The sequence below is a fragment of the Notechis scutatus genome, chromosome 6 (assembly GCF_049901735.1).
Source record: "Notechis scutatus isolate UNSWTSFEM ecotype Mainland chromosome 6, rNotScu1.2, whole genome shotgun sequence".
NCBI lineage: Eukaryota > Metazoa > Chordata > Lepidosauria > Squamata > Elapidae > Notechis > Notechis scutatus.
The window spans coordinates 73,766,269-73,792,747 of NC_142014.1; the positions used below are offsets into that span (position 1 = coordinate 73,766,269).

At 40.9% G+C, this 26,479-nt stretch overlaps 1 protein-coding gene across 30 annotated transcripts in view; it reads left to right on the forward strand.

The window, feature by feature from the left end:
• The window catches only part of C2CD5 (C2 calcium dependent domain containing 5), a 78,084-nt gene extending 58,729 nt beyond the window's left edge, over positions 1 to 19,355 (forward strand). For 18 of the 30 annotated variants that reach the window (XM_087968801.1, XM_087968792.1, XM_087968797.1 and 15 more), the window contains 11 exons: positions 906 to 969; positions 1,494 to 1,555; positions 4,257 to 4,355; positions 7,348 to 7,437; positions 8,023 to 8,107; positions 8,228 to 8,314; positions 10,166 to 10,216; positions 15,121 to 15,222; positions 16,165 to 16,355; positions 17,329 to 17,475; positions 17,999 to 19,355. In XM_087968801.1, the coding sequence (XP_087824927.1) occupies positions 906 to 969; positions 1,494 to 1,555; positions 4,257 to 4,355; positions 7,348 to 7,437; positions 8,023 to 8,107; positions 8,228 to 8,314; positions 10,166 to 10,216; positions 15,121 to 15,222; positions 16,165 to 16,355; positions 17,329 to 17,475; positions 17,999 to 18,112 (1,092 nt within the window). In that variant the 3' untranslated portion in view covers positions 18,113 to 19,355. The remainder of the gene's footprint in view (positions 1 to 905; positions 970 to 1,493; positions 1,556 to 4,256; positions 4,356 to 7,347; positions 7,438 to 8,022; positions 8,108 to 8,227; positions 8,315 to 10,165; positions 10,217 to 15,120; positions 15,223 to 16,164; positions 16,356 to 17,328; positions 17,476 to 17,998) is intronic. The other 12 variants (XM_087968782.1, XM_087968789.1, XM_087968786.1 and 9 more) reach the window with 2 other exon arrangements.
• The last annotated feature ends 7,124 nt before the right edge of the window (positions 19,356 to 26,479 follow it).

Genomic DNA, 26,479 nt, shown 5'->3' on the forward strand with positions numbered 1-26,479 from the left:
TTAAATCTATTAACGAGTCCCCAAGTGTTTAATTTTAAAACTCTGGATATATGAGTTAGGCTTCTGATAATGGTGGGATTCAAATTTTTTTACTACTGGTTCTGTGGGCGTGGCTAGGGGGCGTGGCTAGGTGGGCATGGGTTGTGTTTTTTGCTTTGTGTAGCACACACACACGTTTTTGGGCCTTCTGGGCCTCAGGCAAGCCTCCTGGGGAGGCGTTTTTGCTCCCAGAAGGCTTCCCTAGGGCTCAGGAAGACAGAAAACTGAGCCTGGGGGGGCACAGCCCCCTCCTGCTTCATTTTGGGGCCTTCTGAGCCTCAGGGAAGCCTCCCGGAGGACGTTTTTGCTCCCAGAAGGCTTTTCCTGGGGCTCAGGAAGGAAAGAAACAGAGCATGGGGGGGATGCCCCCCCCACGCTTCGTGTTGGGGCCTCCCTGGGGTGCAGGAAGGAAAAAAAAACGAGGGGAAGCAGAGGGTGTTTTTTTTTTTCCTTCCTGGGCCTCGGGGAAGCCCCCTGGGCGAAGCAGTAGGTAAGCGAGGGGAGTCCTGGCACAGCTGATCGTAGGAACAGCTGATTGTCGGGAGCGGGGAAAAAATAACTTAAGGAGTGACTGGGCAGGCTAGCATCAGGTGGGCGGGGTGAGTGAGCATCGGGCGGGTGGGGCAAGCGAGTGAGCGGCAACCAGGCAACCAGGTTGGGGGCGTGGCCAGCCAGAAGTTACTACCAGTTTGGCGACCCATGCCAAATCCTTGCTACCGGTTCGCCTGAACTGGTGTGAACCGGCTGAATACTACCACCGCTTTATATAGTATGTTTATTAAATATGCTTTCCACATAGAATATGTCTTGATAAAGAACATTTCAAAGACCAAATTATTATGTGTAGTTATTGTTTTTTTCCTCAGATTGATGATACAGACGCAATGGAAGACGTTCATTCTTTGTTGACAGATATCCCTCCACCCTCAGGTACAGTTGAGTTTTTAAAATTCTGATAATATTATAAAATGCTCCCAAAGGTTTGACAATAGCCAGTACTCTTTTCACAGTAAGTAGAATAATCCCATTTGCATTTTCTATTAGAAGAGGTCATACTTTTAGGTTTCCTGAATTTGATCTTATAAAAAGTAAGACCATTTATTGTTAGATCGCTAGAAAAGTTACATAATTTGCAAACTCAATAGATATTTGCTTGTATGTAATGAAGGTGACACACTTTATTGTGGATTTGTGTATTTAACAAGCACTTTCAGTGTCTCAGTGTACTAGAACCTAAGTTATATTTAATTGAATTGAACTGATTTATTCGTTCCTAAATATATATACATATTGCTTTAGAATATTACTAGATTGCCTCTTTCTCAAAAAATACCATGCAAATAGAAAGCACAGTGATTTCATCAATCAGCAATGCTGAAAACCTGAGCAAATGAAAGAATGCCATTATCATCTTCTTTTTTTAATACTAAAAAACTGAATTTGTTCTTTGTCAGGCTTTTATAGCTGCAATACAGAAATTATGCCTGGAATAAACAATTGGACTTCTGACATACAGGTAAAATAGTATTAATATACTCAGATCAATTTTCAGACTAATAAAGTATGCAAAACTACTTTTCTTTCACTTCATATTAATTTGCTTAAATTCTGTTTTTGGCATTATCAAAAATGTGGGTTTCCCCCACCACATAATGGATGTAGATCCAAGCAAGTTTATCTCAAATGAGGCCCCACAATTAAGAATGTTTCCTCTCTCTGCGTCAGTTCCATAACCATAGCTAGTAAAGAAACTTGAAAGAAAGTACAGGTAGTCCTCAACTGACAACAGTTCATTTAGTGACTGTGAAGTTACAACGGCACTGAAAAAAGTGATTTATGACCATTCGTCACACTTATGACCGTTGCAGCATCCCCGTGGTCACGTGATTTACAACTGGATGCTTGACAAGTGATTCACATTTATGATGGTTGTAATATAGCAGGATCATGTGATCAACGTTTGTGACCTGCTGACAAAGCAAAATCAATGGGGGAAGCCAAGTTCACTTTACAACCATGTTACTAATTTAACAACTGCAGTGTTTCACTTAACAACTGTGACAAGAAAGGTCGTAAATTGGGACAGAACTCACTTAACAAATGTCTCACTTAAGCAACAGAAATTTTGGACTTAATTGTAGTCAAGAACTACTTCTATAGATTATTATCCCACACATAAAGCTTGCCATAAAGCTTTCTTGCAATAAATGTCCAGTGTTAACACTTGATCCAAAGATTGTGTTCCCAGTCCTGTATCTCTTCTCTTATACGAATGTATTTATTTTTCATTTATGGTTGCAAAATTTATTCATTCCAATCTACATGGGATTGTCATCAGCCTGAAATGCATCACACCCAGAGGTGCTATTCAGCCAATTCGCACCTACTCGGGTGAACCAGTAGCAAGAATTTGGTGTGGGTCGCCGAACCGGTAGCAACATCTTGCTGCCCACGCCCCCAACCCAGTCGCCTGGTTTCCATTTACTTGCTTGCCCCGCCCGCCCGATGCTTGCTTGCCCAAGTTTAAAGGAGGACTGCTCCCCTGCCCTAGCCATGCATTTTCAAACAGCCACTTGAAAACATATGACTGTGGGTGGAGCAGCGGTCCGTTAACCTGCAAAACTGTTCCAAGGCTGGATTCTTCAGGGACACTAGAAGTATCGCTTCCCCTTGTGAGAAAAGTGCCTGGAGGAGAGGGAAAGAACGCTGGGGGAGGGGGGGGAATCCAGCCATGGGGAAGTTTGCAGGAGCTTCAAATGCAACTCCGTTAACCTGCAGAACTTCTCCAGTGCTGGATTCACTTCCCCTTGTGAGTAAAGTGCCTGGAGCGAGAGGGAATGAAGGCTGACAGAGGTGTGTATGTGTGTGTGTGTGTGAGAGAGAGAGAGAGAGAGAGAAAGACAAAGAAAGAAAGAGGAAGGAAGGAAGGAAGGAAGGAAGGAAGGAAGGAAGGAAGGAAGGAAGGAAGGAAAGAAAGAAAGAAAGAAAGAAAGAAAGAAAGAAAGAAAGAAAGAAAGAAAGAAAGAAAGAAAGAAATAGGGAGAGAGAGTGTGTGTATGGTGTGTGTGAGAGAGAGAAAGAAAGAAAGGAAGGGAGAGAGACAGAAAGAGACAAAGAGAAAGAAAGAAAAAGAAATAGGAAGGAAGGGAGAGAGAGAGAGAGAGAGAGAGACAGAAAAAACTCTGTGCTATTATTTTTAATTGTTCCATCATTTATCATGTGTTAATATTTTACACTGTCCTTACACCTAGAGTGATTCTACTGCCTTTCTTTTGCCCAGAGCTACCACATTTTTTTCAGGGTTTACATGGATTCAATGTCTCTAGTCCAGAGCATAAATACATGTGTGTTTAACAGAGTTGAAAGGGGGTTTGGAGGTCTTCTAGTCCAAGACCCTGCTCAGGCAGGAAAACTGAGGATGCCAAACTCTGAGTAGAGGTCCTGGGAAAGGTGTCAGAATAACACTTAGAAGGGACTTTAGGGGGAACCCTATACCATTTCAGAGAAATGGCTGTCCAGTCTTTTAAAAACTTCCAGTGATTGAGCACCCAGAACTTCTAGAGACAGGTAGTTCCACTGGTTAATTGTTCTCACTGTCAGGAAGTTTCTCCTTAGTTTTAGGTTGCTTCTCTCTCTGTTCAGTTTCCATCCATTGCTTCTTGTGTGCCTTCTGGTGCTTTGGAAAATACATTCCTCCCCCCTTTCTTTCTGGCAGCCCTTTAAAAGCCTGTTGCCTATCGCACTCTTGGGCAAAGCATGTGAGCCATTTCCTCCTTTCAGTGGTCCATGAAAGTACATCTATAGTATGTAGATAATAAAGTCAAAAAAGGTGAACAACATTTTTACAGAACTATAGATAAGTTGAGGCTGGGTGACAAGGAATGGCTGGGAAGGGAGGGGCCAGGTGAGGCAGCCCTTGATGTGAGTGACCACACTTGATGTAAGTTGGCCACAACCACTCAACCACACAACCACCAAGCCACGTCCACAGTCACATGACCACGAAGCCACGCCCACCAAATAAGCCACGCCGACAGAACAGGTAGTAAAAAAATTTGAATCCCACCACTGATCACACCTGATCTAGTTGGCATTAAATCATCCTAGAATAAATTTTATTTTTCTTTTGTCTCATACCTCAGTTGTAATTCAGCCAATAATAAGACTTTTATTTATACTTAAGGATGACAATTCACGATCTTGTTTTTCTGCTTCAGATGTTTACGTCTGTAAGAGTCTCCAGACTTAGCAATATTACCCTCACAAACCAAACTCTGAACAAGACCTTTAATGATCTCTGTGAGAATCTATTAAAGGTAAGAGAATGCTTGTTGGAATTAATCTAGTTATCTGAACTACTTGTTTAATGAGTCCTTTGCTTTAGGTGTGTTTGCTTGCTTTTCTGGTGTAAATTATAGATGACTGTTAAATCAATAACTATTATATAGAAGACATCAAATATCCTGTGTAAAATAATAACCAAATGACTTTGTTTATTGTTACTACATTATCTTCCCATCTTCCCAAAAATCATGAGCTAACCTTTGCAGTCTATCCATGGTCTATTTAATTAGATGTATTATCTTTGGCAATCCTTTACATGCTGTAAAACTTATGGCTATTCACAGTACTTTTTACACCCCAACTTCTTTAGTTTACAATTTAATTTAATTTTACAATTTCAGACTGTTACAAGATTTTATGGCTGGTTTTATTCTAATCAATTGTGACTCTTTTGGTTATTTGTGTTTTGGTCAATGACCAAAATAAAATCAAAACATAAAAAACGCTCATGGTAAAAAATTAAAATAACAGAATTATAGAATCCAAAGACTATATTACCATCACCTATCCTAAATATCACATATCACGAAGATCCTGAATTTTTCAAGAATCTTGGGAAAGCCTACATTTTAGGACTAACTTCAATTCAAGTGAAATCTATTCTAAAAAATTGCACTGTACTGGACAGTTCCTTGCAATTTACATCTCTGAAGAAAAAAACTGAACATTTGTAAATTACTTTCCAATCTAAATTAAATCCAGATCAAAAGGATGTATTCAACAGATCCAGCATTCATAGTACTGATTAATGCTCTGATTTAAAGTCAAATAAGATTTGGTTTGCCAGATTTGCTATCTGAAACGGCTCTGGATCTGATAAAATAATACATGTCTGTGATCTTTAATTTTTCTAAAATCATATGGATTTCTTTTCTGAAATGAGTCATTGTACAGCTATCTAAAAAAACAAATACTCCTTGTCATACTCCTCAGGCAGGCACCAGGAACATTTCATTTGCATAAATTTGGAGTTGAAGTATATTCAAGGCCCATTTGCTTAGCTATGAGTTTTTCCAGTTACACAATCAATGTCATCAGCTGGGTCATCTTTTCATGGGGACAGCATTTTCTCACTAACCCTCTCTGTTTAGGGTATCATGTTCAACAGATCAACTAGGAGTTATAAAGAAATTAAACCAATATTTTCCCACTTTTCATAGTATGCTGAGCATTGGTATAAACAAGGGGTCAACAGCGTGGTAATCTGCAAGTACCATCAAATTATCCTTCATACTTGCCAACTACTCAACTGCCCACTTACATTTTTAGATAGATAGATAGATAGATAGATAGATAGATAGATAGATAGATAGATAGATAGATAGATAGATAGATAGATAGATAGATAGATAGATAGGCAGGCAGGCAGGCAGGCAGGCAGGCAGGCAGGCAGGATGAGAGAGAGGATGAGATAGGTAGGTAGGTAGATAGATAGAAGATAAATTGCTAGGATGAGATGGAGGGATAGATGGAAGGATGGATGGGAGCTCCAAACTCTGGTTGACTTCTTTCCACACAACATGACTTGCAAGTTTATGAAGAACTTTTTTCAGAAGACATAAGAAAGGACTATGCAACTGGAACTCGGCTTCCTGGCAATCTGAACATTTTTTAAAGAGAACGTTTTTATCTAATACACCTGGGAATCTGGGGAGATAATGAAATGAACAGAGAGCCAGTTTACTTTAGTGGTTTAGGCTCCAAGATAGAATATGGGAGACTGCCGAGTTCTCATCCTTGACACCCCAGCTGGGTGACCTTGGGCCAGTCACTCTCTCTCAGGCCTAGGAAGAAGAAAACAATGGCACATCCGAAATATTGCCAGGAAAACTGCAGGACTATAGGTAGTCCTCAACCAACGACCATAAGTGGGATCAGAATTTTCGTTGCTAAGCAGAGTGATTGTTAAATGAGTCATGCCCGATTTTATACCCTTTTTTGCCATGGCTGTTAAGAGAATCACTGCAGTTGTTAAGTAAATCACATGGTTGTTATGCATTCCCCATTAATTTTGCCAACTGAACAACGTTGCAAATGGTGATCGCATGCTTCAAGCACATTGCAACTCTTGTAACTACATGCCAGTTGCCAAGTGCCCAAATTTGGATCCCATAACTTTTGGGGATGCTGCCACGGCCATAAGCACAAGGAGCAGACGAAAGTCCTTTTTTTCAGAGCTGTTATAACTTTGAAGGTTGCTAAATCAATGGTTGTAAATTGAGGACTATCTGCAGTTCAGGCAGTTTCTAGGAATCAACAATGACTCAAAGCCACACACACAGTGACATGGGGGGTTGGATGAGCAGAAGTAAGACTTGTGTGTTGCTGGGCAACGTGCCTGCATCCTGAGAATACATTTCTAAAAAGAACAGTTTGATGCCACTAAAGGCCATGTTGGTTGTGTTGAGGTCCCTGAATGGCAAGGCCAAGAGTGGATTTTCATCCTGTTTTTTAGAGAATGAATTGAAGCAGTGAAATTGGTGCCTTACATTTTAGAGACGACGGCCTGGTTTTTAAGGGGTAAAATGAGCAAAATTGCATGTTTTAGATCCGAGACACCAATTTCAGCTACTTCCATTTATCTTTTTGCAAAAGGGTTTATTGAGCAGAAACCTGGAGGTTCAAAGAAATGGGTTTGTATTTGCTTTTTTATGCCTTTAAACAGTTTCTGTAGCCATCCATCTCATTCTCATCATTCTGGGCAGCTAACCGTGCATTTAGAAACTTCAAAGAAAACAGCAAAAACAATGTACAGCATAGGGTTTGGAGTCTTCTAACGTTTCTAACTTGCCATTCTCACTAATTTACGACTGACCAAGTCATCCTGATGCTCTTTGACCGAATAGAATTTTCCGAACGAGAGCCATCTTGCTTCTATGCTGAAGATGCTTCTTAAATTTGTAAATGCTTGCCAGTGGCCCCAAAAGAAGATGGAACTTATTAGTCATTTTTTATATTTCATAGAGCCTTTATTTTAAACTCCGTTCGATGATCCCTTGTTGCCTGTGCCACGTCAACTTTACTGTTGCACTTCCAGAAGATGAATTAGTTCAGGTAAGCCTGTTCTTATTGCCATTTACATTCTGTAGTGTTTACATTATTCTGAATCAGGACAGGGCTGTATGAAAGTAACATTGGTCAAATTGGATCTGTATTGGGGAAACCTACCTAGCCTCATGGTGATCTCTGATTTAAATCTGAAGAGATTTATCAGACAAGATTATGAATGTCCGAAAGGTGCTTTTTCCAAAAGGCATCTGGAATTTCTTGGTTTTTATTTCCCTTGGAAAACATTTCAGTTGCCTTTGGGAGAAGACACCTTTAAGTCAACCATGACCTGGCTGATTGACAACCTTCATAGAAAAGATTATGAATGTTATTTTTTCATTGTAAAATTGTGACGCTGTGTGGGGTATATTTCGAGTATGCAACAATTTTGCATGTGTGTATGCATGTATATCCCATGTTTGTATGTCTATACACATGTGTATTTCTAAGCTAAAGGGACACTGGAATGAATGAATGAATGAATGAATGAATGAATGAATGAATGAATGCATGCATGAATGAATGCATGAATGAATGCATGAATGCATGAATGAATGGAAAAAACTGACAGTCAAATGTTTCTAATTACAGATTACTGTTACAGCTGTTGCAATAACCTTTGACAAACACCAGGCTTTGCAAACAGCTAAAACTGTAGAAAAAAACCTACAAAGAGGTAAAAAAAACATTTGGGAATGTACACATTCATTCTTTTGCCATTGTGGATGCCGTGATTTCAGGACATCTGCATTTTAATGGAAAAATCAATATTTATCTACCACTTTATTATTTCAAGCTTCCACAGACAATGAAGAACAGCTGCAATTTCCATTGGAGCTTTCTTCCGATCCTCACATGCCTCAGCAGTTCTCACCAGCTAAAGGTTGGATTTTATTTAACTATCCTAAAAAGAAAAAGCATATGCTTACCCTTATATGTTTCATTCACTTGCTCCTTTGCTGCTTGCCCACAAACTCAGCTTGGATTTAATACCGTTACCGAGTATAAATTGAATATTGGTATTTTCCATCTATGGGAAAGCTAAGCAAGCTATACCTAAACTGTGTTGAGGAAAATTACTTTAATTGCAATAAGCTATTAATATATAGGAAGGAGCAAATGAAAAGGAACAGTTGATTTTTTTGCTTGTTTTTAATTGCAATTCTGTAACTGCTTTGAGCCTGCCAAATGGTTAATTCTGACTCTGAGCTAACTGCATTTTGGGGATACATGAAGCAATTCCTCAGTGATCTGAAAATTATCTCTGCTAAATTTACATCAACAATGTCTGTAAACATTAAAATGAACTTTTTTTTAGAAGCGAAGCAATTGTAGCTAAAAAAAAATTATTTCTCTAAAGAGAATTGAGTGTTCTTCTTCCTTCAGCCCATTCTTTATTCTAATTCAGAAGATGGAACCTTCAACATAGAGAGCTCCAAAAGAATTATTTTACATCTCCAAAAATTTATTTAGTATGAATTAATGCAGATGAAGATTGGAATAAATATTCCATCATTTAAATGTTTGCTGATAGGCTGGAAAGAGATCAAGAAAAGTTAGATTTTCATTGCAGTACAAAGGTCATTTAAAATGTGAGCTCAGTTCTTGGAAAAGGATAAAAAGTAAAATGGGAGGTACCATTATTCGTAGCTTAGTATCATTTTCTTTGGAATATTGTGTGTGCGTTTTATTCTATATTACAAAACATTGCATAATTTCATGTGGATTTTTAAAAGAAGTTTCAATTGATCTGTTTAACCATCTTTCAAAAATCTTTATGAAATCAAGCAAACTTTTCTAGCTGAATGCAAAATAGTATTGTTCTCATAGGAGTACCTTGATCTAAGTCCTAAATCCTCATTGATATAGACTATAGGTATTACCATCTTTGACTTACAACAATTAATTTAGTGACCAAAGTTACAACGGCACTGAAAACAGTGGCTTAGAACTGTTTTTCACACTGATGACCATTGTGGTATTCCCATGGTCACGTGATCAAAATTTGGATATTTGCCAGCTGACTCATACGTATGACCATTGCAGTGTCCCAGGGTCATGTGATCTCCTTTTGCAACCTTCTGACAAGCAAAGTCAATGGGAAGCCAGATTCTCTTAACAACTGCTTTACTAACTTCACAACTGCAGTGATTCACTTAACAACTATGGCAAGAAAAGTCGTAAAATGGGACAAAACTCACTTAACAACTATTTTGTTTAGCAATTAAAGTTTTGGGCTCAATTGTGGTCCTAAGTTGAGAATTACCTGTAATCCTGTCACATATATGAGCAGGACTGAGCTTTGGGAGGAATGTTTAGCATTTCATTGTTTGTTTAACAACTGTTTTATTGTGATGTACCTTGCTTCAGTTTTCTCCTTCAAAAATACATTTTTGCACATAAAAATGGCAGGAAACTGCAATGTAATCAGGGTCAGGGTCATGAATGGCTTCTAACCCTGCAGGAAAAAAAATTCCCTGTTTTTTCCCATAAAAATAGGGTGCAGATGAATCTTCTCTCATGTTCATTGCCAAATTGAATGTCAGTATAATAGAGCATTCACACATCATGTTGTGGTTAATAGGTCCTGAACATTGATATTCAGTGACTTCAAAGTTGATTAGAGCGGTATTTTAAGCAGATCACTGCTGAAAACTGACATGAAAAGAAATCTGAATTAATAAGAGTTGTCACTACCTATGTCATATTGGTGGACTTTATTTTGTCTTATTAGAGGACCTGGAGAATGCAAGTTCCCACGCAGGTATACCAGCTGGTCAAAGAGGTGAGTTTATTTGATTTACCTGAAAGCCAGAAGTGGAAATGCATTCCTGGGTTTGTTGGGAATACATTTGAGACATAACACTAAAACTTTGAAAAGTATTCACTAGTTACCTTGGAAAACATGCTCTGATATGGCTTATTGGTACCCAAAATATGTATTGGAAACAACAATGGGTTTCAAGTGATAGTGTTGTTGTTCAGAACAATTTTCTGAAATGATATTGGTTATTGACTTTCATCTTACCTTAATATAATTTTGAATTCCCCTGGATTTTTTTTTAAACAAAGGGCAGGGATGGGTATAGTAAAAGAGCTGTGAATATATCAATACGACTTCCCATCACAGAGTCGTCATTATCAGTTTTGATGCCTGTCTACAGTTATCTAGACAGTTTTTATTTGAAAATAAAACATACCAAAAAATGAGATGTTTCAGTGCCATAAAAATGATGTTACACGGAGTTTATGAGCCAGCCCTTTCAAGGTAATCCTAGGATTTTAAATATAATATTTTAAATTATTATCTTTATTGTCAGAGTACAACATATGTACAATGAGATTGGCTGAGCCTCCCTTCGTGCACCCCCCCCAACACAACTCACAGTGAGCACAGAAGTCCCTAACCCAGTCCCAATCTTATTGCACTATGTGACCTTGTTGCACAACGCACCATCCCTGCAAGTCTATCATACTATCTTGACATGAAGTTATTTTCCATTCAGAAGTCTGACAGCCCACAGGTAGGAACTGTTCTTCAGCCTGTTGGTGTGGCTGGCTATGGTTCTGTATCTCCTACCTGATGGTAGGAGAGTGAAGAAGTGCTGACCAGGATGTGAGTCATTCCTGATAATTTTCCTCACTCTTCTAAGGCAGCCAACCCTAGCGATATCATCTAGTGGTATCAGGGAACAGCCCACGATAAATGGATTTGACAAAATGTTCTGATCTGATGAATGGGCTGAGTAAACTCAAATTTGAATTATGGATTTGCAAGAAGTATTTATTTATTTTGCTCAGTCCCCCACTTCATATATTAGAACTGTTGCCTTAGTTGACTAGGCATTGCTGAGAGGATGTGCCATTAATATTCCAAGATCAATAATCTTAAATATGAATGTTATCAGGAATGTTCACCTGAATCCTAAGAACTGTCAGAGCAGTGTCTGACTTTCTCCATTGATCCAACTGGTGCCAATTACTTTATATCTTGCTTTAGATTTTCATGGTGTAATAAGGATTAAGCTGAATGTATTTTCTATTTCCCAAATTACATTGAACACTACTACATCTGATTTAACTTTCTTGGATATTTCATATCACTTATTTTAAATTAATCTACCCTGTTTTCCCGAAAATCAATTAAGACTACCCTGAAAGTAAGTCCTAGCTTGGCTTTTACATGTGTGCCTAATATAAGCCCTAGATGAGATCCCACCCATTCCAGAGTGCACGGGTAAAAATTAAGCTAGGGTGGGGATGGAGGGATGGAGGTGCCCTGCTACTTACCTTTGGACAGTTGTAGCCAGGCCTTGCACACCCCGACACCTGCTTTGCCAACCCATTTCTTTGGCAGTTGGCAAGGCTGGCAAGGCTTTCCTGAAGGCCTCTGTAGCTGATAACAAAGCTCTGGATCAATCCGGAGCTCTTTTTATTGGTTGCAGAGGCCTTCAGGAAAGCCTTGACGGCTTCAGAAGAAGTTCCTGAAAGCCTCTGACAGCAAAAAGGAGGCCAGGGGCGATGTGCGCAAGTGAGGTTAGTCAGTGGATGACACACACACACACACACACCCAAAAATAAGACCTGGTGCCTTTTTGGTGCCATATATATATATATATATATATATATATATATATATATATATACACACACACACACACACACACACACACACACACACACACACACACCGTGTTTCTCACATAATAAGGCCGGGCCTTATTTTTTTTGAGCCCGAAAAACGGCTAGGCCATCTTTTCGGGGGTGACTTAATTCCCCCCTTGCATCCTCGCCAACAGCCGCTCCTAACGGGCGATCATGGCCAAGCACAGAGAACTCCCTACTCCCACCTTTGCTGCAGACACCTTTGGCACCCGCCGCTGTTGCTTTCTCTTCTGCCCATTCCGCTGCCACGTTTGGAGCTGCCGCTTCTGTGTTTGGAGTGCGGTCGCCATTTGGAGCTCCAAACGCGGAAGTGGCAGCTCAAACATGACGGTGGGCGATCTTTTATTTTGGTCCACGCGAAGTTCAGAGCGAGCATGAGAGGGAGACCGCGATGCCTTGCTAAAGAGCCAAAAAGCAGCAAGGGCGCCAGGTGGAAAGGACAGGGTCGCGATCACACGGAGATGCCCAAAGCGCGAGCGCACATAACTAAAGGCGGCACAGTTGGCTTGGGGACTACAAGGCAGCATCTGCGCCTCTTCCCGGGCGCGTCTCTAGGCTGCTTCCGGAGCTACGGGACGCTCTCCGTTGCCTACCAGCCCTTCTTCCTTGGGCTCCCTGCCGTGGGTACACCCACTTCCTCCTGCAAATTACACCTCGCAACTCTTCTCTCCCTTTCCTCTCGCTCCAAAAAGATCGCCATCGTATCCCGCCAATTCGGGCTTCCAGCCACGTTGTGATCCACTAGTGAGGTTGCCATCTCGGATGGAGGCATCGCAGTCTCCCTCTCTTGCTCGCTCTGAACTTGCGCGGACCAAAATAAAGATCGCCCGCCGTCATGTTTGGAGCTGCCACTTCCGCGTTTGGAGCTCCAAATGGCGACGGCACTCCAAACACGGAAGCGGCAGCTCCAAACGTGGCGGCGTAATGGGCAGAAGGGAAAGCAACAGCGGTGGGTGCCAAAGGTGTCTGCAGCAAAGGTGGGAGTAGGGAGCTCTCTCTGCTTGGCCATGATCGCCCGTTAGGAGCGGCTGGTGGCGAGGAATTCCGGCCCGCCGGGCGCTCCTAACGGCAAGTCTTCCCGCCCTTCCCCTTATTTTGCATATTTTAAAATAGGCCTAAATTTGGGGGAGGGGCTTAATTTGATTTTATGCCCAAAAACATGCTGGGCCTTCCTATTGGTGGAGGCCGTATTGTTGGAGAAACAATATATATATATATATATATATATATATATATATATATATATATATATATATATATATATATTTATATTTATATTTATATTTATATTTATATTTATATTTATATTTATATTTATATTTATATTTATATTTATATTTATATTTATATTTATATTTATATTCATATTCATATTTATATTTATATTTATATTTATAAAAGACCAGGTCTTATTTTGGGGGAAACATGGTAGCTCAACTTATTACATATTTACTAAACATATTTACTAAATATGAGTTGATTCGGGGTATTTAATATTTATTCAGAAATTCAACAATTCCCCCACCCCCATATAATGTTTCATAAGGGTAGTTTAAACCACTTTTCCAATATGTTCAATGTACGTATATGAAAAGAAACTCTCCTCCGACTCTCTTGGTATCAACCTGTGGCAAACAATTGAAATAAAAATGGCTTCAGAAGTCCCTATGCTGATCTTAGTAATACCAACTTGTGGAAATCTTTGGCCAATTGGAAACCCTTCAGAATTGGCTGTAGGCTTTGGAAAATACGAAGCTCTGAATTATTGCAAATAATTGCAAAATACCTTCATAAGGGGCAAGTGCTCTAAATCAGGGATCCCCAACCTTTTCGACGCCGCGGCCCGGTTCCGACATCAGCTGGGCGCGCGGCCCGGTACCGGCGTCAACTGGGCGCCGCCATCTTTTATGACGAAAAGGCGCTTCCGGTGACGTCACCGAGCGCTGTTTCGTCATAAAAGATGGCGGCGCTAGCGCTTCTGGTGAGCTTTTTCGGGTAGAAATGGCTTTCTACCCGGAAAAGCTCACCGAGCGCTAGCGCCGCCATCTTTTATGACGAACAGCGCTTCCGGTGAGCTTTCTACCGGAAAAGCTCACCAGAAGCGCTTTTTACCAAAAAGATGGCGGCGCCCAGCAACCAGCGGCCCGGTAAGGCTTGTTCCGCTGCCCGGTACCGGTCCGCGGACCGGCGGTTGGGGACCCCTGCTCTAAATGAATTTGGTCATTCTTATAGGAGATACACACAAACGCACATACCTATACAGTTCCCTATAAGCATGATCAAATTTAATGTAAAAGTAAAGATTTCCCTGGCCAGTCAGGTTCGACTTTAGGGCACACTGCTCATCTCCATTTCTTGGCTGAGTGGGCCAGTATTGTTTGAAGACATTTTTCATGGCCATGTGGCCAGCATGACTATGCCAAAGGCACACGGAACGCTGTTACCTTCCCACCAAAGTGATACCTATTAATCTACTTGCATTTGCGTGCTTTTGAACTAGTAGGTGGTCAGGAGCTGGGGTGAGGTCAGGAGCTCACCCCTTGCACAGCACTCAGGTCTCAAACCTGAGCTGTCAGCTCTCCAGCTGAAAAGGTCAGCATCTTTAACTGCTGAGCCATCTCACCTCATAACTAATTTATATATATGTGTAAATTTAGACAAATAATGCACTACCTTAGCTCCATTCAAATCTCATCGAAAGACTTGGGAAAACCAATAACTGTTGGATTCACTGAGTTCTATTCCTGCCTTAAGGCATTAAAGTCATCTGGGTAACTTTGGGCCAGTCATTCACTCTCTGCCCAACTCATTTCACAGGGTGGTGGTTATGGGGAAAATAGGAGGAGGAAGATGTGTTGGATACGTTCGCCGCCTTGAGTCATTGATAAAAAATAATAAAGGCGGGATACAAATCAAGATAACGGGTTCATCAGAAGGAACGCTTCAATGGGCAAAGGGGCGTCATCCATATTTTCCTTTTCTTTTTTTTTTTCCCCTCTTCTGTTTCTCTGTCTGTGTTTCCAGCCACTTCAGTTGATTACAGTTCCTTTGCAGACAGATGCAACAGCTGGATAGAATTCATTAAACTGAAAGCTCACACCATAAGGCGTGGATCAATTAAGACAAGTAGGCAGCTGTTTCTACCCCATTCTGATCATTGGGAGCCTAGATTCTGATCTCTCAGTGGCAAAGGGCAGAGCTTCGTATTCAATAGTGGCGTTGCAAAAATCAGTGTCCCGAGTGTGAAAGCTGCAGACGCACGGAGTCTGTCCAAAAACGGTTAATTTTGGAGCAAGCGGCTCCCCGAATCGTTGCCAGCATATGTTATCGGAGGCCAATAGGCTTGTGAATTGTAACCCACCCACCCTCACCCACCCCAAAAATATACATACTCTGCATGGCGGAATATGTATGTATACCTCAGTGAAATTACTCATAACATGCAAGGATTCCCTATGTGACCTGCATGGCTGTAATTACCGAATTAATCCATGGTGAGATTTTATTATTATTATTTTTAAATTCTTATTTAGGTCGTTCCCTAGGTTTTGCTTTATTTGCTCAAGATGACAATTCAGATGGAAGCTGGAAGAGCTTAGACCAAATTTGCAAAAACAGCAAAAAAAAAAAAAAAAGTGGAACGGAGAAACATGTCAACTTTCACACTCTTTCCTGTAGACTTTTGTCATTCCTTCTTGCAGAAAATGTTCATCAAATTTTGACTCCCTTTTCAAATCTTTCCACTCTACCCTCTCACCCTCCCACCCACCCTTTTCGGTAGATCCACTTTATAAACCAATCATCTGTCTGTGCAGCTGCTGGCCTCCGTGTCTCCTTTTGCAGGAATGATCCTTTTCTCCCCAAATTAATCCCAACCAAGCTTCTGGCCTCTCACTTGCATGTGCTGCATGATAATTCGCTTTCTTTGGCTGAGCATCACAGGCAGCTGAATGTGGTCACCCAGCTCTCTCACACCCATGTGGAAGGGTCACTGTTGGTGCTGCCTCCAGCCGGTTTGCCCAGAGTTCCAGTTGAGCTTCTCTCCCTCTCTCTCTTTGCCCTGTGTAGCCATCTCCTTCGACAAGCCAAGTCCACTGACCGAAGGACAGTGCCGTAACCGTCTGGGACCCATGGGAATGAACTCCACTGTGCCAGTTGTGAAGATGACACCGCTTTCTTTCATCCCGGGGGCAAAAATAACGAAATACCTTGGAATCATCAACATGTTCTTTATACGAGAAACCACTTCTCTGCGAGAGGTGAGCTGACAAGTGTATTTCTCCCATGAGTAATTGCAGGCATGAATTGAGTTCAGGGTGGATTTAAATCTGAAATGTGGCATGGCTCCAGAATATCTGAGGAGCCATCTTACCCCAATGGGACTACCCTGCCCCTCTGTCTCCAGTAGAAGGGGTTGCTGTTAGATCTCATCTGCTAGTTCTCCTCTAGAGAACTATATACATTGAATGCTAGTCAAGCTCCAATTTCTAGTCCCCCCTTTTGACATGAGATCCTTATAGACTTTATCTAAATTCTACATTAGCAAAGTAACATTGATGGAAAAGAAGTACTTCATGCTGGTTGTCCTGAAGATCTGAAGGCTCTCAACTAGGAGAGAACATGAATTATCAGTACAGATTTGATTTAAGATCTATAGAATAATTGAAGTTCTGAATTGAACTGTGGGATCCTTGGTGCTGTCTCAACTTGGTGTTTTTCTTGCAGACATTTCATTGCCTTTCATTATTAATGAAACACCTGCAAGAAAACAACGAGCTCAGAGAGCACCAGGGGTCGCACCATTTAAGATCAGTTGTTGTCCAGTGCAAAAGACCAGGATCACACTTGAAGTTCCAATTAAATTGATTTATTATTACCCATGTTAATGCATAGAAATCAGCTAACAGTTGCCAGTGTTTTGGTGCTAGATAAAGGTCAGTGGAATTCAAGAGGGGTTGGACTTCGTCCATTTGAAGCTACATAGTGATTATAGGCTGATGAGTCTCTTGACTCCACCACCCTCAGGCTCTGCCACCCATTCTCCCACAGTTATGATTTTCAGTGGTATGGGAGTCTGTAACCTGCTTGGTATTGTGGGACTTCTCTCTGAGTACTTTTTCGTAGTGGTGTAGGGTTTCCTGCTTGAGTGGAGGGTTGGATTAGAAGACCTCTAAGGTTCCTTCCAACTCTGTGGTTCTACATTCAAACAACTTCTTTGTATATGTTTTGTAGGAAGGTGGTGTGAGTGGCTTCCTGCATGCATTTGTTGCTGAAGTGTTTGCGATGGTCCGAGCTCACGTGGCAGCCCTTGGGGGAAATGCTGTAGTCTCCTACATCATGAAGCAGTGTGTGTTTATGGAGAACCCAAACAAAAACCAGGTAAATATGCTAGCCTTACCAAATCCTCTTGGTGTCCATCTGGGGGTTCTTTGTGATAACCCCAAAGCCCACAACTTTTTGCTGAGAAAATGAGAGCCAAATCAAACCATTTATAACTTGTTTCTGGAATTTTCAGAACCAAAAGGAAGAAGCCTTTGGCCCCGTGACTTTGCAAAACAATGCCCAGTGTTTCAGAAATAATTTGCAAAAGGTGCTCCATAGCATTGCCACACCTTAAATGGTGGTGGCAATTTATAAATTATGTAAAAATTATTTTAAAAATGTTAAAGACAGGAAAGTACACAAACGCTACTCCAAAACCTCTTTATCCTGATAGCTGCTCTAACTATCTGCTGAATCCCATATAGGACTATTGCTATCATCTATATTTTTCCCCAGCTCTATATCTAGAACTTGTGAAGCTACCAAAACCACATTTCATAAATCTCTGTAAGCTATCAGAAACTGCCAGTTTCAAAGTCCATCATGCATATGATTGAACACCCCTTCTTTGTTGCTGCAGGCCCAGTGTCTAATAAATGTCAGTGGAGATGCAGTTATTTTTATTCGTGAATCTGAACTGGATGGGGTGCCAGCCCAGGTTTCTGCTACTGGTTCCACAAAAGAAACAACATGAAGAACGGAGATGATTTTATTCATGTGACCATATTTCCAGAGGCTCCGGTGGCCAGGTTTTGTTTTTCACGCTCCGTATATGAAGAATAGTTCCATTTTGAACCAGCTTAAAACAGCTTTCCCATTTTATAAGATCCAAGAAAGCACCCCAGAGCTCTCTGGACAGATGAAAGGACATCTGTCAGAAGAAAAAACTGACCATCTATTGTTCTTCAGGGTCCTCAGGATATTGCCCTGCATATCTTAGAAGCACTCTGAGATGAAGACGTTGCTAATTCTTTGATAAAGCAGGGAGAGATATTTATATTGAAACTGGAATAACTGGGAAAACTAAATCCACGTTTTCCACAAAAGAAGAAAATGGCATTAATATTGCCAGATGTTCATCCTGCACAGAGAATTTACCTGTTGGAATAAGCAAGAATAATAAGCATCCTAAACTGGATTTTGTGGCATGATTGTTTCTTTGTTCTCATATTAGTAAACTATAGACTTTTTTAATTGTAATTTTTTTAAAAAAAAATTGCAGTATTAATTACGATGAACAAGCCAATGCACATATGATTGCTATAGCCTGTTTTTGGAACAACAGGATGCAGGAACAATATTTCTCAAGGCACTCAAATCCCAGCTGCGTTGGAAGAAAAGATCAGGATTTCTGATCTTGTTGAGTTGTAAATGCTACCAAAATGGAGAAATCACAGATGCCACTGCCCTTCAATAAACAGCCCTCAGCTTTGATACTCCAGGCAGGGATTGTGGTAAATAAAACTAGAATGTTCCGATAACCCTGGATGGATGTGATAACAAGAATCCAAGAAATTGCTGAGAGTGATTTCATCCGTAAATTGGAAAGGTAGAAGGGAATTTTGCATCCAGCCATAGATGTTTTGGGTGGTGATAGAGGAAGAGTCACATAACATAAACAGAGGCCACTTAAAAATGGTTTCCTTGTTCAGTTTCAACTGGTGGAGCGTTGACAGAATATCCATCAAACATTCTCCAGATTTTCATCCTCCCTCACCAAACATATTCTTGCGTTAAGAAGAGGCAAGCTGAAATCTTCCAGTGGCTTCCAATATGGAACTTGAAGTACATAATGTAAACTTGAATGTAAATACATGAGAATTTATTGGATTGAAGTGCAGAAACTTCTAGATTATTTGTCCAATTCAGATATTTCTTTGCAAAGAGAGTGGTGAATGTCACATTCCTATGTACATAATAAAGCCTCTTTATATAAATGTCTGATTTGATGCTGTGGACAGATATTGAGGGGGGGAATCACATGATGACTTTCTGGTGGGGTTAGGTTTGGTTTTCTTTCTGATCTAGAATTCTGCCCCAATTTTTTTCAAGAACCATTTAATGTCATAATTTGGGAAGTGAAGAAATACAGGATACATATTTTTACCTTACCTTATACGTGGTGTTTGGAGAAATGGTGGTTTCCTGCTTTCTTGCACCATCATAGTACTTTTTCTTAACATTTTACTGTACCTAAAATGGGACGCGGTGGCTCAGTGGCTAAGACGCTGAGCTTGTCAATCAGAAAGGTCAGTAGTTCAGCGGTTCGAATCCCTAGCGCCGCGTAACGGAGTGAGCTTCTGTTACTTGTCCCAGCTTCTGCCAACCTAGCAGCTTGAAAGCATGTAAAAATGCAAGTAGAAAAAGAGGGTCCACTTTGGTGGGAGGGTAACAGCGTTCCATTGGCCTTTGCTGTTCAGTCATGCCGGCCACATGACCACGAAAACATCTTCGGACAGCGCTGGCTCTTCGGCTTAGAAATGGAGATGAGCACCGCCCCCTAGAACTGGAAACGACTAGCACGTATGTGCAAGGGGAATCTTTTACCTTTACTATACCTAACATTGAGAACATTGTCTCTTTTTTTCCACCAACACCATTGTATTTTCTTGCATTATTCTAATACATCTGAGAAAATAGCAAACTCTTAGCTCCTATCCACCTCAGCATAGCCAGATAATAGAGATATATGTGTTTTTGTGTCTCTTGTGTTGTGCTAAAAAAACCTGAAGCTTTCTTAAGTGAGGCAGGAAGCTTCATATTCACCAAGGGAGCTCTTTTATGAACTCCAACATTGGGACCCTTGGCATATGTAGTTTTTTTAATATCCATTGTGATGGTATATGTATTTAGGGCCAATCTGGATTAATCACTAGCATCAAAGATTTTTGTCATCCGAACTTCGGACTCGTGCTAGAACCCATCCTCAGGGAACTTCCTTCTAGCAGACTGTGTGCTTTGAGCTATTCTCTGTATGATATTTATATGGTGCTTGGTTCTGTGTGGGGTTTTTTAGTTGATGACTGGGGTGTTGATGGCTGGCTATTAAATTGTTTCCTTGTGCTGTCAAGCACCTGTTTCCTAAGTACTGCACCTGTGTATGGTTTGCCAATTGCTCAGTGGTAGATAGTAAAGCACTCCAGAGGGTCAACGTCATTGCCCAGAGGATCATGGGTTGCCCTCTCCCCTCTTTGGAAGAGCTTTAGAGCTCCCGCTGCCTTAAGAAAGTTCAAAACATTCTGAAAGAACCATCTCATCCTTGGAACCCCCCTTTTTTTTTTTTAACTATTACCATCTGGCAGACGGTAGAGGATAATAAAAACAAGGACAAATAGATTGAAAAACAGCTTCTATCCCAGGGCAGTAGCTCTTTTGAATTCTGCTGTATAGTGCAATATTAAGGCAATATCAGGGGGTTTCAATTTAATTGTATAGAATGCGAAGGATGTGTGTTTGTGTTTTATTTTTATAGTTATAATGTACACTGAATATGCCATTTAATTTCATTGTACGAGGTGCAATGACAATAAAGTAAACGAACTGCTTGGTAAGCTGGTGGTAAAACAGCACTCCTGTTAACTGGTGAGGGGCCCATTTCCCAGGCTTCAATCACTTCCTTGGCAGTTTTTATATCTGTTCATCCAACAGTCTGCAAAATTGAATGTATGTCCTTGTTTGTTGCAATGTAAGGCTACCAGTAAGTTCAGATCATCTCATCTGACTGCTGGCTTGCATTCTTGCAGTCTGGTTGTTAGCTTCCTTCCCATCTGTCCTATATAGTCACAGGGGCAATCTATGCGGGGGATCTGGTAGATTCCATTAGAAATATCTCCCCCACTCCAAGTAATCTTTGCAATGCATGATTTGTCCTCGTATGGTAGCCTCTGGGCAGTGTGCGATGCCCACTTGCAGATCTTGGAAGCTGTGTTTTACTGCTTCTGAAATGTTTTTTATATATGGCAGGGTGTACCATGTCATTGGTCTTGTACCTTGTTACATCCTCTCTCTCCCTACCGTGTTGCACAGACATCTTGTAACAAATGCTTGTGGGTTCTGTCTGAATTGTTTGTGTATGTATATTTAGTATGTCCGTTTAGTCTTTATTTAATCTGTAACAAGTACGATCGGGTACTGTGAGAGATACTGAGTTAGGTCCAGGTGGCGGGGGATGAGAGAAGTTGTAGATAAACATAGTACTGATAGGTCAAACAATTCAACTTCTATAATTGCCTCTTCTAGAGCTGAACCAAGTGGTTTGGTTTCGGTTATATATTCTCTCACGATGCTTTGAGGAAGTAGAAATTGTTTTTACCCTCCAACAATTGTTAATATTTTTCTCCCAGGAGGCTTGAAACTCAAAAGCAGCTTGACATGGCTTCTGGTCTGTTCCTTAGGAAGTTTCTGTTTGTAAAAATTTGCACACCTCGGTTGGCAGGCTGGGAAGATAAGAAATGATCTTCCTTTGGCCAGAGAGACTATTTTGCTCCATCTCTAATCTTCATGTTGAGGTTAGGCCTAAAACCTAACATAAAATCTGTAATATTGAAGCCCTATTGCAGTTTTTCCTAATCTTAGCCACTTTAAGATGTGTGGAGCATAGATTTATTTCCCCTTAAAGGTTTTTTGTTGGCGACTCAGATTTTCAGAACAATTGTAGGCATCTCATTCACTGTCTCGGACAGCCACTCAAAATACAAATAAGATCTCTCAAACTTGCCTTAATTCTAAAAATTCTACTGGCCTCTTCAAGATCTCGTGATCATGTGTGGGGTTTGAATTAAGGGGTAGTAGGATCATGTGAAACATTACCACTAGTAAAATATTCAACTTGGGTTAAGATTATGGCAGCTGTCAAAGGAAATTAAGGATTCTCTGGTGTCATGGCTCCTGTCTGCGAGAGCTTTTTAAAATTAATTATATCAATGTTTTCTTACAAACTCTTCAGCTTCAGAAACGCTACGGATGCAAAGTTGTTTAAAATAGCCACAAGGGAGCAACGGAGAGCAAAACGAATTCTGTCCGTCTCTGACTAGCAGCACTGTTCTTAATTGCAAAGATTTCAGCGCTATATGCTTTGACGCTGGAAAATCATGATCTAGCGGGCTTGTGTTTCATTTTGACTAGTCTTGCTTGACTGCAGTTTGTTTGCAAAATATGTAATTACAAGGCATTGCTATGTACATTGTCTAAAGCGATGAGAACCAAAATTGGAGAAAGGTTATTGCTTGCTAGGCAAGATGTCAACCTGTACTCAAGTTAACATGAAATCAGATTTCTTCTAAAGGTTGTCCTATCGGCTGATCCCCTCCCTCACTTCTTGGCCCCCTCCTGCCCAAATCCCAATCCCAAAGCAATTGATTTAGTTAACAATAAGTTGTCATGGTTTGTTAGAGTTACAAATGTTTCCTGAAGCTTACCAACTTTTCAGCCGCCCACTTAGGATCTGCTTGTTAGGCACAGAATTTTAATTGTTGGAGTTTTTATAAGCAAAAGTAATGACCAGTTGCTAATTGTTGCCACACACACACACACACAATTAATGCCACAGTAATCTGGACAGAAGAACAAGCTCTGAGAATTTGTTCAAATTTTCCTGAGCCATTTCTGTCTCACCCTAGCCAAGTTCAAATATTATGTACTAAGTTAAATGGTTGAAACTCTGCCTCGTTGCACAAGCCATAACATCCTACTTTCTCATGCAACACTACACTATGAGTTTATGTACTGTGTTAGCCACATGATTATTAAATTTTACATATAAACCCATTGCATCTGCATCAATCTACCTTGTAGCCTTTCATATCTGCAGCTAAACTAGAAATAATGAAGCCATTCCACAGCTGAATCATTCTGGCCCCCAAATGCCTTATTCCCTTTTCAAGGTCAAATCACTTCCAATAAGATCAGGAGAACGCTTTGTAACATTTTAGGAACTGTCAAAATTGGATGTTTGGGGACAATATTTCAGGCATAATGTACTGCACAATTCTAATTTAAACTCACATTTGACCTAGTGTCATGCCCCTGTCAGAATCTGATTTGGAGGGGGAGGCCGAACAGCTGACAGGGAGTGGGAGTGTGGCTCCATTGGTTGTGGAGGAAACTGGGGAAAGGCAAAGTCCAGCTGAACAGAGCAGGGGAGAGGTAGAGCAAGGGAGAGGAAATTTGGAGGAAGCCCCAAGCCGCCCTCTCTTCAACCTAGGGCACGCAGGGAGGAACGGAGAAGGGAGCAACGTGAGTTGCATGGCTTACAGGAGAGGAAAGGGCCCTGATTCCCTTCATTAGCTGCAGCTGGGAACACAGTGTTTAAAAAGGGAAGCTGTGCGCAACAAGCTGTTAGGAGCAAATCATGAATTTGTCTGATCTCGTCGTGGCTTATCTGTATTCCTGGCATCTTCCAAACTGTGTGAATTTTGCTGTGCTTTCAAGTCTGAAATTCTTTCTCCTGCCCTGTCCAGTTAATTACTGCAGCTTGGTTTGTGTGGATTGCTAGTTACAGTTTGTATGTACCTTGTTTTGTACTGAATTTTCTCCAGTTACAGGGTGTTCCTGGGAGAGGTTTTCTCCAGCCGAAGGTAACCTGGACATTGGGGGCAAAATTGGAAATAATAAAGGGACTCTTCTTGCTTATTTGACTGTGTTGCCTTTGTGCCACGCCCCGGGTCATCACACCTAGTGTATTTACAACCAGGGGAGGAAGAGAAAAATATTTGGTTGGGCCAAACCATGCTCAGTTTCACATCCTACTTGTGCAACGTCCAAGCCCCTGTATATCATAACTTCTACAAATTAGTAGAATTATCAAGCCAGGTACAACATAGATATTTTAAAAATGTATTTTTAAAAATATCAAGGAAATCATATATATGTGTGTCTCTAACTGTCTTTAATACGCAGATAGTTGTGAAAGAGGATTGAATCAATTCCTTGAAAATGAGATTGACAATAGCTACTAGTTATATTAACTAGTATTTTAAATAGCAGCTGGTAGAAAGCTGTGGTGGAAAGAGATTTTTGTTATAAAAAAGAATCTTTCTGGGGTTGAACTCTCGAGTTCTTGGTGGCCTTTAAGCTTGATGGTTTTCTTGCAGAAGTTTCATAAGAGAATTAGATAACATCATCAGTGCTGATTCCTGCAAGAAAACCACCCAAGCTCAGACTGCAACAAGGATCCCAGATAGATCTTCCTTTCTTTAAGGGCTATGATGGTCAGGCACAAAACTGACTTTTATATTTTGTAAACAAGAAACCAATTGGAAAACCCTTAAGAATGGGAGATGGGCTAACCACGCTACCCTTGACACAAAAAGAGAGAAGAAAAAGACTCAAAAGTTCAAACCTCAAGAGTAACATATATAAATATAAGATTTCTGGATCTTATTAGACAAAGACTTTTGCTTGGTCAACAAATTTACTGATCTAACTTTGGGAACAGGGAGCTGTGAAAGAGTCTAATTACCTTTATATCATAGCAACTTCCCAGACATGATTGGTCACAATAAGGATGATGAGCTAGGTGGACTTATCTAAATAGGTGTGTGCAGGGGTGGGCTTCAAATTTTTTAGCAAGGGGCTCTCTGCCCTAATGACTGGGTGGGTGGGCATGTTGGGTGGTCATGTGATCGGGTGGGTGTGGCTAGGTGGTCGTGACTGGGTGGGTGTGGCCAATTGAATGTTGCTTTTTTGCCCTATTACCTAAAAATGATATATACCAAAAAGTTGTTTATTATTTTATGCATTTAATGCTTAAATAAAAGACTGGGTGAAACCAGGCTTAATAGCAGTGACCGTGAGAGGGATCTTGGAGTCTTAGTGGAGTTTCTGGTAAGTTACCTGATTCTTATTGTTTGGGAATTAATCCTCTCAGAGGCTACTGGCTATGTTATCTGGTTTTCTCAATGGCTCTCTCACAAGTGCTGAGTGGATTGTTTATCTAGCTTGCAGCACTTTTACGAGGTGTGAAATGCTCTTGGCTGAATGCCCAGAAGTTCAATTAAGCCTGCTAAGAGCTTTCCCTTGCTGCTTGTCTTTCTGAGGTTATTGGGGGCTCTCCAAGCCCTGCAGAATCTTAGCTAGGGGCTCTCCTGAGCCCCTGCGAGCCCCGAGAAGCCCACCCCTGGGTGTGCCTTGTTTAATCTCCCAAGGCTGCAGAATCTGATCTGCAATGAAGCGGCACTGATGATATCACCTACTTTGGTAATGAAACATTTGCAAGAAAACCACCAAGTTCTGACCCACAGCTGCAAATATTCTGTCCAGTAACTGCTGAATCTTTGCACACAATTTATTTTCAAGATACAAAAATCAAGGGCTGGATTATGCTCAAGGAAGAAACATGCAGAAATGTACAGGAATTTGGGGATAGGGAAAGTAGCAGGTTTTGCATTATAGACTTTATGTATAAGTGGACCAGGGGTGAAATTCAAATTTTTTTCCCTATGGCTCTGTGGACATGGCTGTGGGCGTGGCTTGGTATACTTGGTATAACAGTAATAGCAACCAGGGGCGATTTTTTTTACCGATTCAAATCGTTCGTACCACCTCTCCTGAGGTGGGCTGAGGTGGTTGAATTTCACCCCTGAAGTGGACTATCAAAGAGAAAAACTCACAAAACCTCAATTTTGGGGGTTGGGGGCGGGGAGTCTTAGTGGACAATCACTTAAACATGAGCCAGCAGTGTGCAGCAACAAGCCAAAAAAGCTAATACAATCTTTGGTTGTATAAACAGAGGCATAGAATCAAAATCACATGAAGTATTAGTACTCCTTTATAAAGCCTTGGTAAGGCCACATCTGGAGTACTGCACCCAGTTTTGGTCACCACATTACAAAAAAAAAAGATGTTGAGACACTAAAAAAAAGTGCAAAGAAAAGCAACTAAGATGATTAAAGACCTGGAGACTGAAACATGAAAAATGGTTGGAGGATTTGGGTTTGGCTTGTCTAGAGAAAAGGACTAGGGAGGACATGATAACAGCGTTCCAGTATTTGAGGGGGTCAACTTATTTTCCAAAGCACCAGAGGGCAGGACAAGAAACAATGGATGGAAAGTAATCGAGGAA